General features: G+C 32.6%; 1 protein-coding gene and 1 non-coding gene across 2 annotated transcripts in view; one reads left to right on the top strand and one right to left on the bottom strand.

Moving 5' to 3' along the window:
* Nucleotides 1–18,818, bottom strand: part of MMP16 (matrix metallopeptidase 16) — a 283,681-nt gene that overhangs the window by 141,754 nt on the left and 123,109 nt on the right. Inside the window, exons 2-3 of the mRNA XM_049782436.1 lie at nt 10,880–11,028; nt 1,040–1,162 (exon numbers count right to left, since the gene is read on the bottom strand). Coding sequence (XP_049638393.1) covers nt 1,040–1,162; nt 10,880–11,028 — 272 coding nt within the window. The remainder of the gene's footprint in view (nt 1–1,039; nt 1,163–10,879; nt 11,029–18,818) is intronic.
* LOC126021053 (small nucleolar RNA SNORA42/SNORA80 family) lies at nt 13,616–13,749 on the top strand. The gene has a single exon (XR_007499669.1). It is a non-coding gene; the product is annotated as a small nucleolar RNA SNORA42/SNORA80 family (small nucleolar RNA).

The following is an 18,818-nucleotide window of genomic DNA, read 5'->3' as shown; positions in this document are numbered from 1 at the left end:
CACTGAAAAAAGGCCGAAATGAATGAAGTTTTTATGGCATTTACTGATATGTGAAAACAAATTAGCATTTCAAGCTTCTAATTTATTTTTACATATGGACTATTTATTCATACATCTCATAATAATTTAAAATTTATTTTTATGTGTGTATACTCAACTGAGATATAATTCTGGACATATTACACAACATAATGTATCCTTGCTTCTTTAGTCTTTAGTTTCAAGCTTTACCTGTTGCATGATTCTTTACTTAAACATATTTTTTGGACACCTGCCCTGTTTCACATAATGCTTTGTATGATCCTGTTTTATTATTTCCTGTGTTCCTTCACTTTGATATTAGACATTTTATTTATATAATTTTTGCATGGTGATGGATATTTTGGGATGCTCGGGGTTAGTTCTGGCTCTGAGATCAGAATTTAATTTTGACAGGGTTGGGATATCAGGTATTGAGTCCAGGACAGCAGTGTAAAAGGGAAATGTTAAAACCAGAAGTTATATTTCTCTGGCCCCAGCATTTATGTATGAATAACTTATCTAAATGACTGAACATTCTATTGGGAAAGTTTTCAAGTTTAACTGATGTGTTCTCATTGACTCTGTTTGAATTTTATTCCAGTTGGCACCCAATTAAAATTGTAGAGTAGGGAGCATGAGAAATGGCATATTGTCAAGGCCGTTTTCCTTTTATATAACTAAAGCAGGTTTGATCCTTGAAACTCCATTTAATCTGTGTCTGCTAGGTGGAGTAGTAAGTCAGAAACAAACAAAAAATACATTTTCAATAAATGAATAAATCCCCACTAGTTAGAAACAAAAAAATATAACGTAGAAGGAAAACATTTCTCACTCCTGAGAGAACAAATGAGTGTTTTTCAAGCAAAATTTTTAATTTTATAAGCTAACATACTGTTACAATAACAACATAAAAACATAAGATAATATGTTAACTTATAGTCAATAGTTATAAGATGACGAAAAGAAAAGTAAACAGAAGTAAATGAAGCAAAGAATAATTTGTCGTTTGTTCTAATACCTGTAAGTGATATGTTTGTGCTGCCACTTTTGTCCCGTCAATGCATATCGCTTTCGACGAATATTAAATCTGGAGCTACCTCTTGTCTGGTCAGGTACACCACATCGAGGTTTCTTCATCCAGCTGAAAAAACAAACACATCAGTGTTTTCCAGTTATTTGTAAAATACTCTAATCATTACTTAATAAAGTGAACTCAAAAATTAATTTATAACAATGTTAATAGTGGCAGAAGGTCCTGGGCCCTCTGGTGCTTGTGGAATTTGAAAAGTTTTGTATTGATAGATAGCATATATTTATAGATAGCATAAACATTAACATTACTATAAGTACCAAAGCCCTTATCAGCAAAGTAAATAAACTCTCATCTCTCTTTAAATTTCACACTTACTTACTACTCCACAGAAAAGAACAAATAAACCAAATGCTTCTAACAAAAAGAAAAATAAACACAGAGAATATTGCATTTTGAATTCAGGTAGATGCCCCCCCCCGTATGATACACAATCATTAATTTAAAACTAATATCCTTTAGGGAATTTTTTTTCTTAGTCATTTTGAGTTGTTTAGGAAATGCTCTGAAGATTGTAATTATTGGTGACAGAGGAATGGCACAGGAATGTGGCCAAACTTGTTTCAAGCCCAACTACCATTAATATTCTCTATTATATGAATCCCCCACAGCAGACAGGTGTGATCTACCTACTCCCAATTATGCAGTTAGTTATTATTATTAATCCTATTCATAAGAATAAGCCACTTACAAATACGTTTCCACATTTACTATTCAACTTTGTCTAAGAAATTGCTATCACCGAAAATTACAAGAGATATTAAGATATAGGCTCTTCTCTTTGAGTGTTGAAATAAAGTCAACAACTTGTTGAAATAGCATTTGCATATTCCCAATCAATTCACATTTTTCTATTTCATCATTACCTCTATTTCTAAGTGAAAATTATACACTTTGAATCTTGTCTATGGCCACATTCAAAACTGAAATAAATATATATATTTTTGGATTCTTTCATTTGTAGGTACAAAAATAAAGTTTAACCTATTTAGAGTAGGAACAGAAAATACCAATTTTGACTCTCAATATGTTCTCAAGGGACTCAGGATTCACCTTAGATGATACTCAATCGGGCTCTACAAGCCTAATAGTTCAGTGCTTGAACCCAAAAATGCAGTACTGCTGGTTTTCAGTGGTGCTGGGAGTTGCATAGGTGACATGAAGGGCCTGGCAGAGTTGAGGTGCCTGGGGGTTCTCACACTGAGCTTTACACATGCTATAAATGTACTTCTTCAGTCTTTTGTGCTATCTTCCCTGTCTCTGACTTGTTTGTTTTTGGGTCACACCAAAACCCCCAGCTATACTCAGAGTTTACTCTTGGATCAACCCTCAGGTGTCAACTCTAGGGTGTTCTTGAGGACCGTATGTGTAGGGGACAGAACCAGGATCATACTCAGTCATATACTAGCTAGGCAAGTACCTTACCCACGATATCATCTCTCCAGTGCTCAGCCTCTGAGATTTAATGCTTACATGCATAATGTTTTCTGAAAGTTTAAGAATTTCATCTGATCATTCTCATGCTTTCTAAATAGTATTATTTTCTCACTATTACATGCTCACTGACTGATATATTTTTATTAATTTGCATGTCCGTTTTTAATGACTCCAAGTGATTTTATTCTTCATTATCCCTTTTGATTTAAAAAGTGACTGTAGAAAAAAAGAAATGAGTAAATGATCACTTTTTGCACCATTTCACCAAGTATTTTATGATTTTATATGACTTTTTTTTTCCTGGGTCACACACAGTTGGTGCTCAGGGTTTACTTCTGGCTCTGTCATCAGGGTCATCTTGTCAGGCTTCGGTGATTATAAATGGTGCCAGGGATTGAACCTGGATGTACTATATGCAAGGAATCATCTTACGAACTGTGCTAGTGCTCTAGCCCCAGCTTTATTCTATTTAAATATTTAATAATGAGATGCAGAAATGCTGTATTAAAGTATCTTATAAAATTAATACAAAGATTATTGTAACATTAATATATCAGATAACATACTTTTAGAAAAATAGTTTCATAGGACAATTACATATTCTTACATTTTTAAGAAAATGAACACTTCCCAAAACTTATTCTTTTCATAATATAAGCACTGCACCTATCAGTTTACAAATTATATCCAAGTTTATAATATAATATTTACTTCAGAAAATGACTCTTTTATCATACTAAACTCCCTAAATCAAATGGAATGTATTTTATATAGAATGTTCAATCTTGGAGCCAGAGAGATAGCACAACAGTAGGGTGTTTGCCTTGCATTTGGTGGACACAGGAGGGAACTGGTTTGATTACACATATGGGCTTCCAGCCTGCCAGGGGCTATTTCTGAATGCAAAGCCAAGAATAACTTTTGAACACCAATGGGTGTGGCCCAATTACCAATCAATAAATCAAAAAATAAATCAAATTTAAAATCAAAGAATGCCCAATCTTATGGAATTGGACTCTGCAGATATTAAAAAATGAGTCATTACATATTTTACTCTCTCTGAGCATATCTAAGTCTCTTAGTTTAAAATATTTTCCTAGATTTTTGTTCACACAAATGCATGGACTCTGCATAGCCTAATATTTGCATAACTGCTGATACATAAATATATTCAATGAATAAAAAATAGGGATACATCAAAATTTTAATTGAAGAACATGAGCAGTTCATGATTATATTATCAACAAAAATTAGAATATTTATAATGCAGGTACTTAATTTTCGTTACCTCAAAAAAGTGCTGGGGACTTGGCTTAAAATATTTTACTATTAAAAATAAACATGCCATGTGTAGAATGTGGCTAGACTTACAATTTGCTAAGGAAACATTTGAGTAAGCATCCTGGGAATAAAAGTAATTATAATTGGAGACTCGGATAAAATTTAATAACATATAATTAGCTATTATCAAGATAAAATGTCTTAAGTGAGGATATATTTTTAAAATTACCTCTATAATGCATTAAATTAAAAGATAAAGACCGTAATTGAAAAAATGGAATCTATTAAAATGAATTTTATTAAAAGCCATGCATTATTGGATTTAGTAGACCTTTTCTTCAAGGCGTATAGTATCTTACTAAGATAAAACCAGAGTTTAGGCTTTTTCTCTGACTCCAAACATTGAAAATATTCTCCGGAATATTTGCTTTTGAATTAAATTAGAATCTATTTAGAAATTCAGAGGATGGAGAGGGAGAGAGAGAGAATGAAAGAGAGAGAGAAAGGCATACACTTAAGAGAGAGCACAGGCTTCTGGAAAAGTAAAAGAACCCTAGTACACATTAAAGTCTGAAAGTACCAACCACAACATGGGAGTAGCAGGATACAAGGATTCAGTACCACATACCCAGGTAACACGTGTGGTGGAAATATTTAGTTGCTGAGCTGTGATGTTCCTTATCATACAATTCTTAAAGTTTTACTGAATTTAAGGAATGCTTAATATTTGGTACGATTTAGAAATAAATGAAATGTGGATACTACATGTAAATTTTCATTGGGTTCATGCTATTATGCTGATATCTGACAGTAGGATTTCTTTATAGTTGACAGTATATCAACCTAAAGTTATTTTGTACCAAAATACTATTGGAATGCATAAATTATTTTGATATAGGCTAAAATTATCTGTACAAAAATGTGCAAAATATCATATATTTAATTAAAATGTAAACGGCCTCAACAAGTGTAACGATTAGGTCACAATACACAAACTACATTTGAAACAGGTACATGTGTAAGGTATATATTTTGCAGCTAGTGTATTCTTTGTTAATAATTTATTCTTCAAGATATCTTCTTTTGCTGTCTAAAAATACAGTTCGAATGCATGAGTTCTTCTATAATGACTCATTTAAAAAATTTTTAAGTTGGCATTACAAAACAAACTATGATACAACAATGGGTAAGAGATGAGGGAAGTGGAAAACCTGTCTAGAGTACAGGTGGGGGTTGCGTGGGGAGGAGGTAGACTTGGGACACTGGTGGTAGGAATGTTGCACCAGTGAAGGGGGGCTGTTCTTTACATGACTGAAATCCAACTACAATCATGTTAGTAATCAAGGTGTTTAAGTCAAGATATACATAAAAAGAAAGGTCTATTAATAACTATTATTATCACTGCAACATGGATGAAATGGAAGATATTATGTTAAAGGAAATAAGCCAAAAGAAGGTTAATACAAAATGATGTCAATTATATGTGGTATCTAGAATAACTGTGTGAAGGAATATAGTATTTTAAATGCAAATTGTTTAGATCACACTTGATCCCAGACCATAGTGAGGAGAAGAAGAGAAAATGAATGAAGGAGAAAGGCAGATGTGAAAAAATGACAACAGGGATCAAGGAGACTCAAGAGCATTGACAGCATTAATGATCTAAGCAATAAAGTCAACATCAATAAAATCATGAGAACAACCAAATTATAAAGGTGTTATGATTTTATCATGGCAGACAGAAGCCTGGGTGATGGTATGAGGGACTCTCAGAATATTCATGAAGAAAGGTTGACACATGTGATGGAACTGAAGCTAAAACATTGTATGTCAAAACTTTAACTACAAATAACTTTGTAAATCTCAATTATTGACAAAAATTTAAAAACATTTAAATGCATAAAGATAATAACAACAATTTATTTCAACCCTCATATACATTAATAATAACCAACATTGATAACATTATTTTGATGTCATGGCATATTGAAATTAGAAATGCCTTAAAGTTTTACTTACATTCACTTAAAGAGAAAAATTTTAAGATCAGCTCTATTAATTCATTAGTGATCTGTATAAAGACATACATGCTCTTCACAGGATTGTCAGTTTAAAGATAATGTACTTAAAAACCTCATATATTTATTTATGCATAGAGAATGTAAATAATTGGTCTCTCTGACCTGTGTTCAAGTAAATGCTATTAGGATAAACTCCTACTTAAACTTTCACCTTTCTATTTCAGCATGAAAATCTAAAGTCCAAGTTGACAGTACGACTATAGTTGTTAAAAGCACATGACTGATGCTATAATGTCCTAGTGCCTTTGACTAATGGACAGATAACTAGTTATGATGACAGCTGATTATACTTTTTATAGTCACATTGAAATCTGGTTTCACTTAATAACTGAAAGAATATCTAAAGGAAAAAAATTTGTGCTGAGAATGACCAAGGCTAAACACAGCAGTGCTCCTGCCAAAATGTAATGCTGAAGCTTTAATCCAGATTGGGCACATACTAGGCATACAATTTACCAACCTCTTGCACTAATATTCATAAAAATAATGTCTGAGTATGACTTGAGTTTTTAAAGTGGAAGGTAAGTACATCACATATGTATCTGTATGAATGCTTATACAAATAGTTGGCAAAAAGCAAAAAAAGTGAAAACCACTTAAAATCGACCTCATCAACCTATCAACTGTCATTCAAGGAGATACTTCAAGGAGATGAGTGAATGTTTTGCAAAAGCAAAGAACCAAACTTATATATTATGAAATTTAAGGAAATTGTTCAAATTAATCAAGCAACCTATAAATTTTGCAAAAGAATATCTAAAACATAATAATGAGTTAAGTTTGTGCGGTGATAAAATCACTATCTACCAATATGAATGAAATTAATGTAAAAAGCAATACAATATTAAACTTAATACCAAAATTTGTTGACTGGCAAATGATTGATTCTATTAAAACAATATAAAGTTAGCCATAAGTTCCATTATTCCCTTTAATTACCCCAAACTAGTGACTGGATGCATCAACAATTTACCAAATGAGGATATATAATACCTGAATTAAAATAAAAAATTTCAGCAGAGCCTAAATTATATGAAAGAGTATACTGTCTGAATAGAAATTTTGCTTCATTCCAATATTTTCCCATTCTTTCAATAATTTTCCATTATTCCAATTGATGTCTATAACTGTAGTCCATATTATATGCAGTAACTCCTATATATAAATGTATGACATAACTTGGTTGCATGAAATGTGTGCAATTTCAGCTTGAATTATTATTATGCAACACTTGAGATTACAAAAGCAAAGACATTTCGTAGCACAATTCTGGGGATTATTATTACAAAAGTAGGACTACCGATGAGAAACTTGAACTACTATATCTCAAAACTGAGGGCTCATCAATGGAAAAAAATAATACAGGAAATAAATGAAACCATAATGTTTCTAGCTGGAGAGAAAATCAAATAACCTAGACAAAGAAAGCGTGATTCACTAGAAACTGGAGATAGCACAGGGGTTCAGATTGTTTGCCTTGCATGCTGGTTTTGACTCTCATACTACATATGGTACTTGAGCACTGCTGGAATTTATTAACTCTAGGTGTGGACTGAAAATCACCACGCTTAACAATAACAAAAACAAATTCTTCAACCAGTACAGTTAAAAATAACTACTATGTATATTTGAGAGGAAAATTTCTAATTTTGTTTGTTATTTGCCTTTTTTATTTAAAATATTGTGACTTACAAAGTTATTCATAGTAGGGTTTTATATATATGAAGTTACCTGAGAGCAAAAGATACAATCATAATTCTCAAATTATTCAACCTAAACAAGAAAGTTTCCCTTTCCTCAAAGCCAATGGTTTTAAATGAAAGTCTACATGCAGTAGATTTTTTTCTCTAGCGCTATAATTCACAGAAATGCTATTTTAACTCGTACACAATAATTATTTTTCATAATCTGAAATCTGAGCCAATGCTTATTAGAAAAAAAAATCCATGTCCTCTATACTGCTGCATTTTCCATCACCTTGCCAGAAAACGACAAAATTCCACATAAAAGATTCGGATAATTCCTACACATATTTCTTTTTTTATTATTTCTTGAAAAATAATTTTTCCAGATATTTTAGGGAATAAAAATTATCCATCCATATAACCACCAGGAGCTTTCAAAATCAGCAAGAGCACAAATGCCAAGTTCTATAGACTACATTTTTTTTTAGTTTCAATACCTTAAATTTAAGTATCAGAAAATATAATATGCAGTTATTATACTCAATTTATTTCTTTACAAAACAATGCCATATTTTCACAAAATTTTTTTTTTGGGTCACACCCGGCAGTGCTCAGGGGTTATTCCTGGCTCTAGGCTCAGAAATTGCTCCTGGCAGGCACAGGGGACCATATGGGGTGCCGGGATTTGAACCGATGACCTCCTGCATGGAAGGCAAACACCTTACCTCCATGCTATCTCTCCGGCCCCATTTTCACAAATTTTAATCCTGAAATAACTAGTACCATATTCAGGAACAAAAAAGTTGTCCATAGTACTTTATAAAATGTTGATATAACGAGCATGGTTTAAAAAGAATTCTACATAGCTATAAAAAAACAAGCCTTGTGAAAGTGTACATTTGTAATAATAATAATAAATACATTTATTCAGACAATTTATGCATTATGACTTAAACATAAGTTTGGGGAGCCAGAGTGGTAGCACAGCAAGTAAGGCATTTGCCTTGTATGCAGTTGGCCTGGGTTTTATTCCTGGCATCCCTATGGTCCCCTAGACATGCCAGGAGTGATTTCTGAGTGCAGAGTAACCCCTGGGAACCTGCAGGTATGGCCCAAAAAACAAAAAAATAAAGTTTAATAATACATTATAGAGAGCATAAGTGATAAGGCAGTGGTGGAAAGTATCTTCTAGTTTAAGGATAAAATTCTAGTTTTAATAATATTACATTAGTATTTGGTTCAATTTCCCAGATATGCATCTATTTGATATGCACATAACATGTATAAGCTCTAGAACAAATATCTTATTTATTTAACAAACTGTTCTGATATTTAATCTCTCAGTATATACTACATACGTTACTGTCTAGAGAAACAAAATCAATATTACTAACAATGTATTTAAGGCAGAAATCTAAATTATATATCACCTGTTGTATAATATGTATACAATTATATTTTATTAGCTTAATTTATAAAAACAATAACATATCCCAGAAACCAGATAATTCAAGTATTATTATAGTATTTGCTATAAAGCAAAACTAAATGTGTTGTTTTTTGAGGTAGCAACACAATATAGAGTAATATTTCCCCAAGTAATATCAATAATATAAATAATATCAAATATCACTATTATCAATATCAGAAGATATGTGTTCTTTATCTTCTTTGCACTTAAGCTTTGGCATTGTTTCTTTATATAAGAAAGGTAGAAAGGGGGCTGGTTAGATAGCATGGAGGTAGGGTGTTTGCCTTGCATGCAGAAGGACAGTGGTTTAAATCCCAGCATTGCATATGGTCCCCTGAGCCTGCCAGGAGCAATTTCTTTTCTTTCTTTTCTTTCTTTTTTTTTTTTTTTTTGGTTTTTGGGCCACACCCAGCGGTGTTCAGGAGTTACTCCTGGCTGTCTGCTCAGAAATAGCTCCTGGCAGGCACGGGGAACCATATGGGATACCGGGATTCGAACCAACACCTTTGGTCCTGGATTGGCTGCTTGCAAGGCAAACACCGCTGAGCTATCTCTCCGGGCCCGCCAGGAGCAATTTCTGAGCATAGAGCCAGGAGTAATCTCCAAGCACTGCCGGTATGACCACCCCCCCAAAAAAAAAGGTAGAAGAAAAAATATCTCTATTGTGTAGGTTAAATCATGATGACAAACTGAATAATGACGTAATACTATTTTGTATAAAAATCCAATCAATTTTTTCTTCAATGTTAAAAATTAATCACTTTTTCTATCTTGAAATACTATTAAAATAAAATTATCCATTACGGTAACTTGTTATATGGTTAGTTCAAAGTTCCTTTTCACAAAAAACAATGTATATACATCTGTATTTACTTCTTTCAAAGATTAAGTATCCAGAATCAGGAAAAAGCTCAAAGCACTGGACCATATGCTCTGTATGACAGAGATCTGAGTTTGATACCTAGCACAATATATTCCTCCCCAAATTCTTGGAGGTGACCACCAAATATCACACTCTGAATTGCCTTTGAGCATTATTAAGTGTAGTAAATATAAAATAATAATAATTAACAATTATAATAAAACACAAAGATCAAGGACCCAATATATAGTTACTGATGAATATATAAATATTTGATATATCAATCAAGAATAAATACCATTAAAAAGTAAAATTCAATCAATGAATGGGGAAGGAAAGAGAGAGAGGGAAAGGGTGGTGGGAATGTACACTAGTGAAGGGGACTGTTCCTTTTCATAAACTAAAACCTAACAACAAACATGTTCGTAATAATGGTGCTTAAATAAAGCTATTAAAAAGTAAAAGTGAATTCTTTATTATTAAAAATTAACAGTAGAAACTTTATCATAAAAATCCCTTCTTGATATTGTACTTTTAGACAATTATCAGCAATGAAATGCTAATACTTTGAGCTAGTATCTAATTTTCCCACACCAATTCTCATCCCTGTCAAAAATAAATTCTAATTTGTGTTGTCATTTAAATTGGTGTCGATAATTTCTGTGTTGGTCAATTTCAAGTTATTGATACTGTATACTACAGGGAAAAAATATAGGCATTACATTCTGGCCAGCTCTGCAAGGTTACTGTTTGCCATATACTTGTAGTGATTTCAACTGTACATCAACTTTAAGATAATATTCAAATAAGAATGCAAACAAAATTGCTACATCTGTGTTTGCCAGAGTACCTTTAAAATAGTTTGGACTTATTTTATTAAATATATATATATACATATATATTTAGAGAGAGGAAGAGAAAGAGAAAGAGAGAGAGATTGCCATAACTTACTCAATTGTATTTCGGTCAACTTTTCCTGTCATGTTAATTCCATAAAACTGCTGCATGGCAGCTAGGGCAGACTGCATCGTTTCTGCAGAGCGCAGCACAGACATTCTAGGGTCAGTTGGTGGAAGGTAGCCGTATTTCTGTAACCAAACCTGCAATTCCAAATACAGGTATTTCAGATCATAGATAATAATTTTTCAATAGCTAATTTACATTGATAATATTTTAAACTTCATTATCTGTATTAAGAAATATATTACTTACCTGAGATATTTTAAGCATGTAGGTTGTTTAAATAAAATTATTATATTGTTTTGTATCTTACAATAATAAAAAATACAAAAATAATATAGAAGATCGATCTTTCACTGCAAAATTATACTACAGTATGAGGTACTGTAGTAAGCAGTGGGTAGAAATCGTAAAAATCATCTGCCATCTAGGAACCAATTATATAGCAATGAAACAGTTTTTAAAATAATGAAGTCCTTTTCAGATATTGATAACAGAATAAGTTATATGAAAATACCATATCTAAAAAAGTCTTGATAGATTCTGTAACTCGGGGAAATATTTTGGGTTATAAATTTTACCCAACCAATCCATTCAATGATAACTACATATTCTTCTGGGTAGAAAACTTGTCTCTTGTAATGAATACACATTTATATAAGATAATTCACTTTGACCTGAATCAGGCATTGAACCATATTCTTCACATATCAACAAACACAGACTATCATATTAAGTATGTCTGACTTCTCTTTAGGGTCTTATAATTTCCATTCTTCTCTTTCCCAGGAAAATGAAACGATATTTAAAGTGGTTGGAATTAAGCTCACATCCTATTTGCGATTATAGCAACAATTCTAAGTCATTTAAATTTAGATGTTAAAAAGCAGCCTTAAATTTGGGATATTTTGGGGAAAAAAATTCTGCCAGAGAGCAGATGGTTTTAAGTTTTATAATTCTATGAATTTATTTTAAATACATAATAAATATTCATTTCCTATCTTTTACCCCTAGCTTCCATCTTTCAGGAGGCTGTAAAAATTTCTTGAAATGCAGTGAATTACCTGCCAAATTAAGAGGGGCAAGTATTCTTCCTCTTCCACAGAAAATAACATATGCAGTGATGGTTAATGGTAGATATTCAAAAGAATGCATGTCTCTTACTCACTGGGTCTACTCATTAAACATTATTCCAATGAGGTTGCAGGACTTTTCCACCACCTTATCGATATGCATTATGACCTTACAACTAAAACATAGAGAATATGTTTTCTCAGTGAATACAAACAAAAAAGACAGAAACTAAATTTCACCCACAAAAACTGATATTAAACATACCAAAGTCTTAAAAGTGCAATTCAAGGTGAAAATATCTGTGGTATTTCTAAGAATTTAATCACCCCCATGAAGTGCAGTACTATATAGTTATATAATATAGCACTTTGATAAAAAAATAAAATGTTATCCCAAAGACAACTAAGGATATTAGCATACCATTATTGTCAGGAATGTTTTTTGATGAAATTCAAAACTTCATCTACCATGTAGTGAAAACATATCAAGACATATTTTTCTTCTAAACTTGTAATGAACACACTGGCAGGCAAGACCACATACATATATATTCAGTTACCTTATCAACTGTGGTGAAGTCTGAAACATACATTTTTCTGAAAGGAACTGCTGGCAATATACCATCATAAACATTTACCAAATTAGAAGATTTCATTTTTTTAAACAGTATAGCGCTAATAATATCCTTAAATGGACAGATTATTTTTTACAATACTTCACATTCATTTCTTATCTGCTCAAAAGCTATGTTGTTGCTAGGTTACTCATGGGAGCTAAATTCTGAGCAATCATATTTAGGAGGACAAAAAAAGGAGAAAACTATTAATATAACCCCTGTGATTTACATATAGATAGAAAGACTATAAAATACATAAATTTAAAGACCCTCGGAAGACATTATGCTTTCAAAAAGTACATATTTGTTATAAGCCCTAACATTTTAAAATATGACTTAGTATAACAAAAATAAATTTTCTCAAGACATATTTTGTAATAAATGACTTATCATGGAAATTTGGCCTTCTAAATAGTGAAATGCTAATTCTTCATAGATTAAAATATTAGAAAATGTGGGGCCAGAGCAGTGGCAAAAGAGGTAAGGTGTCTGCTTTGTCTGCACAAGCCTAGGATGGATCGTGGTCCCAGATGGTCCCCCAAGCCAGGAGTGATTTCTGAGTACATAGGCAGGAGTAACCCCTGAGCATCACCGGGTGTGGCCCCCAAACAAACAAACAAAAACAAAAAACAAAATAACCTAAAATATAAGAAAATCTGTGGAATCCACCAACTGAAGTGCATAAAATATCTTCCTGAAATGACAAAATAATCATTAAGATTAAATGCTACCCTGAGTTAACTGTTCATAATTTCACTATTATACTTGCTACTCAAAAATCTTTCTGTGGGGCCGGGCGGTGGCGCTAGAGTAAGTTGCCTGCCTTGCCTGTGCTAGCCTTGGATGCACCGTGGTTCGATACCCCGGTGTCCCATATGGTCCCCCAAGACAGGAACAACTACTGAGCGCATAGCCAGGAGTAACCCCTGAGCGTCACCGGGTGTGGCCCAAAAACCAAAAAATAAAACAAAAAGAATAATAAATAAATCAATAAATCTCTTTGCTATCTTCAAGAGTTCAGAAAGTTAGTAATCACTGCATTGGTTTAGATTTATGGCAGGTCCATCCCCTTGGGCCTCTCAGAGTGTCCCATGCCATAGCTAGCTGTGGCCCTGAACCACTGCCTGGCTCTAACTAGTGGGTTGTGTGCACAAAAGCAGATCACACAGTGATAAGAAAAAAAGAAAGTAATCAGTCATATCTTGGAACTTACAATATATTTTTTCACAAAAAAAACATAAAATCAAGCATGAGTAAATTGAAGATGTAAGAGTATGATAGCAACCCTTTAATAACTTTCCTTGTAGCAAGCATTGCTATAAAATTTAGTCATGGTCAATAAAAATGAAGAATCATATTTTTATTGTCCTTAAATACTAGACTGATACCTAATATTTTATCAGTTATGCATGACTCAATATAAAAATTGCAGATAAAATTAAGTAAATAATAATTATCACCAAAGTAGTGTTTTCTTAGTTGTTTATATGTAATACTACTTCTGTTAAGACCAGAAATTTGTGAAAGCCTAATATTTTTGTTATGTTAGAGAAAAATATATAAGTCAACTTATCCTAAATTATGAAACATTAATGTCCTTTGGAAAAAACTAAGTTGGTCAACTTCATGATGTGAATCTATCTCATCTGAACTGTAAAGTCAGTGTTAATCTTGGAGAATTAGTATTGCTAAAACCTATATGACACGAGAAATATGCAGTTTCCAATGGATGAAAATGTGGGACAAATAAGTTCATGATCAAACAATTGATGAGAAGCATCATATATGTAAAGTTGATTCTGGTATAAGTGTCTTAATTCTAATGGCGTATAACAATATTTTGTTGTACACAAAATGTTAGAGATTTGTAGAACTTTATCATTCTGTATGATTCAGAAGAAGGGCATTTGAGAAAATATTGTTATAGAAATGACTTATTTCTTCAACTATATCAAACACATATTTGATAAAAGTAGAAACTACAATGATAGGCATTCTATACACCTTAAAATAGAACAGTCATGTTTGTTTGCACTGATTTTAGCAATTTATCCCTTTAGACATCCATTTAAAATATTGCTTCTTCTATCCATGTGCTTATTGATTTCATTTATGTCATGCTTTTTTAATGTCTTAAGATTTCATAAGTAAATCCTTAAGAAATAGTTTCCAGAAGTGTATATTAACAGGAAATGATGTCAAAATTTTAGAGTTGCTATTACACTGAAAGTCTATAAATTTATCCACATAACCACTACTGATTAAGGGTTACTTATTGTTTGTAAATAATATACATGTAATTCTTATATGAGAATCACATGATTCTCACATAAATTATTATACAAAATTAGTCCAAGCCCAAAAAAGCAAAAGGAAAAATATTAAAATTTTGGAATATTGGTTTAAATATTGCCTTTTGTTTTGTGTTCCTCATTAGAATACAATGTACACTTAACTGATAAAATAAAACAGACATGTTTTATCACTGATGAGAATGCATTTTCATTTAGCCTATGTCATTAGCACTTGAACAACAAACTACTGAATCGCAATGAGCAAAAATTTAAATCTTATTTACAATTGCTAACACATTACAAAATCTTGCTATAATGTAGAAAAAACGGGTACTAATACTTAGTGATAGTTACACGAACAATTAGAGGTATCGTTCACTGACGAATAGTAATACAAGTTTAACATAAATATTAAGTTACTTATAGCCATTTATTGTTCTTCCTACCTGGAGTGTAAATAGACTGCAGCAAGCAGGTAAAATTTCACTTTATTCATGACAACAGGATATCTTAGTCACTAATACTCTATGTTGCAATTTTCCTGTATTATAAGACCAATATTAACATATGCAACTAGACACTCAGTATTAGAGTGTTATATTGAATATTTTTTTTAAAATCATTCTGAACAGTATTAGGGAACTATATAGAATGTTGGGATTGAACCTAGGTCTGTCATGTGTAAATCAAGTGCAAGCCTTTGACATTAAACTACCCCTCCAGATTTATAATGAAAGATTCTGTGTGTATGTGTGTGTGTGTTTGTGTGCATTTAGATGGTTTTGTGGTTCTAGAAGTAATGAACAAGTTGAAAACCCTTCATCATAATACTCCGTTGTTTTACAGAGTTGACATGATTTTCAGTCATGAAGTGTACACCACCCTTTTCCAGTGCACATTTCCTGCCAAAAATATCCTTAATTCTTCTTCCTTCCTTGCCACATTCCCTTTCTGGTACCGGACTATGTGGTGGACATTTTTATACTCTTTCTTTCTTTCTTTCTTTCTGTCTTTCTTTATTTCTGTCTTTCTTTCTTTATTTCTTTCTTTCTTTATTTCTTTATTTCTTTCTTTCTTTCTTTCTTTCTCTTTTCTTTCTTTCTTTCTTTCTTTCTTTCTTTCTTTCTTTCTCTTTCTTTCTTTCTTTCTTTCTGTCTTTCTTTCTCTTTCTCTTTCTTTTTCTTTCTTTCTTTCTTCTTTCTTTCTTTCTTTCTTTCTTTCTTTCTTTCTTTCTTTCTTTCTTTCTTTCTTTCTTTCTTTCTTTCTTTCTCTTTCTTTCTTTCTTTCTTTCTCTCTCTCTCTCTCTCCCTTCCTTCCTTCCTCCCTCCCTCCCTCCCTCTTTCTTTCTTTCTTTCTTTCTTTCTTTCTTTCTTCTTTCTTTCTTTTCTTTCTTTCTTTCTATTTTTGTTTCTTTTCTTTCTTTCTCTTCTTTCTTTCTTTCTTTCTTCCTTCCTTCCTTTCTTTCTTTTTTCTTTCTTTCTTTTTTTCTTTCTTTCTTCTCTCTCTATCCTTCCCTCCCTCCCTTCCTTCCTTCCTTCCTTCCTTCCTTCCTTCCTTCCTTCCTTCCTTCCTTCCTTCTGGTACCTGACTATGTGGTGGACATTTTTATACTCTTTCTCTCTCTTTCTTTCTTTCTTTCTTTCTTTCTTTCTTTCTTTCTTTCTTTCTTTCTTTCTTTCTTTCTTTCTTTCTTTCTTTTTTTTTCTTTTTCTTTCTTTCTTTCTTCTTTCTTTCTCTTCTCTTCCTTCCTCCCTTTCTCCTTCCCTCCCTTTCTCTTTCTTTCTCTCTTTCTTTCTTTTTTCTTTCTCTTCTTTCTTTCTTTCTTCTTCTTTCTTTCTTTCTTTCTTTCTTTCTTTCTTCTTTCTTTTCTTTCTTTCTTTCTTTCTTTCTTTCTTTCTTTTCTTCTCTTTCTTTTCTTTCTTTTTTTCTTCTTTCTCTTTCTTTCTTTCCCTCCCTTTCTTTCTTTCTTCCTCTTCTCTTTCTTCTTTCTTTCTCTTTCTTTTCTTTCTTCTTTTCTTTCTTTCTTCTTTCTTCCTTTCTTCCTTCTTTCCTTCTTTCTCTTCTTCTTTTCTTTTTTATTCTCTTTCTTTCTCTCTTTCTTTCTTCCTTCTCTTTCTTCTTTTCTTTTCTTTCTTTTCTTTCTTCTTTCTTTCTTTCTTTTCTTTCTTTTCTTTTCCTCCCTCCCTCCCTCCCTCCCTCTTTCTTTCTTTCTTTCTTTCTTCTTTTTTCTTTCTTTCTTTCTTTTTTCTTCTTTCTTTCTTTCTTTTTTCTTTCCTTCTTTCTTTTCTTTCTTTCTTTCTTTCTTTCTTTCTTTCTTTTGCAATACTTGTACTGAAGAAGTATCATGCATATCACTCTTTCCTTTCAGCACTTATCTTATCCAACGTGATCATTTCCAACAGTCACTGCCATAATGGTCCCTTCTCTGTACAAACTGTACTCCTCCACCATTTGTGGCCAGGGTTTGACCATGGATATGTCCTTTTAGCCTTCATATATATTGTTTTTGGCTATTAATACCATACTATATGTCTATTTTATGTCCACAAGTGAATGTGACCATTTTAAGTATATTCCTCTTCTCTGATTCATTTCTCTTTGTATTACCCTCCATATGCATTCATATATAAGTGAATAATATGAATTCATTTTTTACAGTCATGAAGTATCCCACTATGTAGCTGTAGAATGGTTCTTTATTTACTATCTGGTTTTGGGCACTTGGTTGTTTCCAGATACTGTTTTTTGTGAATGGTGATGCAGTGAACAAAAGAGCATAGAGAGCATTTCTACATTGTATTGAGAGGCACTGACTATATACTTAGGTGTTGTATTGCTGGGTCATATGGATGCCCAATCCATGGTCAATTTTTAAGGAATATTTATATTTTTTTCCAAAAAGGTTGGTCCAGTGGACATTCCGAACAACTGTGAATGAGAGTCCTTACCTCTCCACATATGCACCAACACTTGATGTTCTACTTATTTTGAATGTACACCAGTTTTTTGGAGTGAGATATCTCCTTGTTTTTTTATTTGGATGTCACTGATAACTAATGATAGAGGATTTTTCCATGTACTGTTTCGCCATCTGTATATCTCTGAGGAGTTTTCATCTCCTCTTCCAATTTTTAATGGGGTTTGATGTTTTATTTTTCTTTTTCTTTACCTCTGTTATTTGTATTTTAAAAATATCTTTATTTAAGCACCATGTTTATACATGTTTGTAGTTGGGTTTCAATCACTAAAGTACACCCCCTTACCCGTGCAATCTCCCAGCCACCAATGCCCCCCACCTCCCTCCTACTCCAACCCCTGCCTGCCTTTGAGACACGCATTCTACTTCTTTCACTCACAAAAATGTCATGATAGTTACTGCTGTAGTTATTTCTCTGACTGTACTCAAAACTCTTTGTGGCAAACTTCATGGCTTGTGGGATTCCTCTAGACATCCTTTCTATTGTCTCTGGGTATTAGTACTCATCTGTTTTATTTCCCCCTTAAATCCCACAGATGAGTGAGACTATTCTATGTCTATCTCTCTTCCTCTGATTCATTTCACTCAGCATAATAGTTTCTATGTCCATCCATGGATAGAAAAATTTCATAATTTGATTTTTCCTGACAACTGCAAAGTATTCCATTGTGTACTTTTTTTGTTTGTTTTGGGGCCACACCCAGCAATGCTCAGGGGTTACTCCAGGCTATGCACTCAGAAATCATTCCTGGCGTGGGGGACCATATGGGATGCCGGGGATTGAATCGAGGTTGCCCTGGATCACCCTCGTGCAAGGTAAGTGCCTACCACTTCCCTATAGCTCCGGCCCCATTAATGGTTTATTAAACCATTCATATGTTGTCGAGCATCTGGTAGTTTCCTAGTCTGGCTATTATAAATAATGCTACAATGAACATAGGCATGCAGAGGGCATTTTTGTATTGTGTT

The sequence above is a fragment of the Suncus etruscus genome, chromosome 10 (assembly GCF_024139225.1).
Source record: "Suncus etruscus isolate mSunEtr1 chromosome 10, mSunEtr1.pri.cur, whole genome shotgun sequence".
In the NCBI taxonomy this organism is placed as follows: domain Eukaryota; kingdom Metazoa; phylum Chordata; class Mammalia; order Eulipotyphla; family Soricidae; genus Suncus; species Suncus etruscus.
The sequence above is the reverse complement of the archived record's forward strand: the minus strand, read 5'-3'. Positions and strand labels throughout refer to the sequence as shown.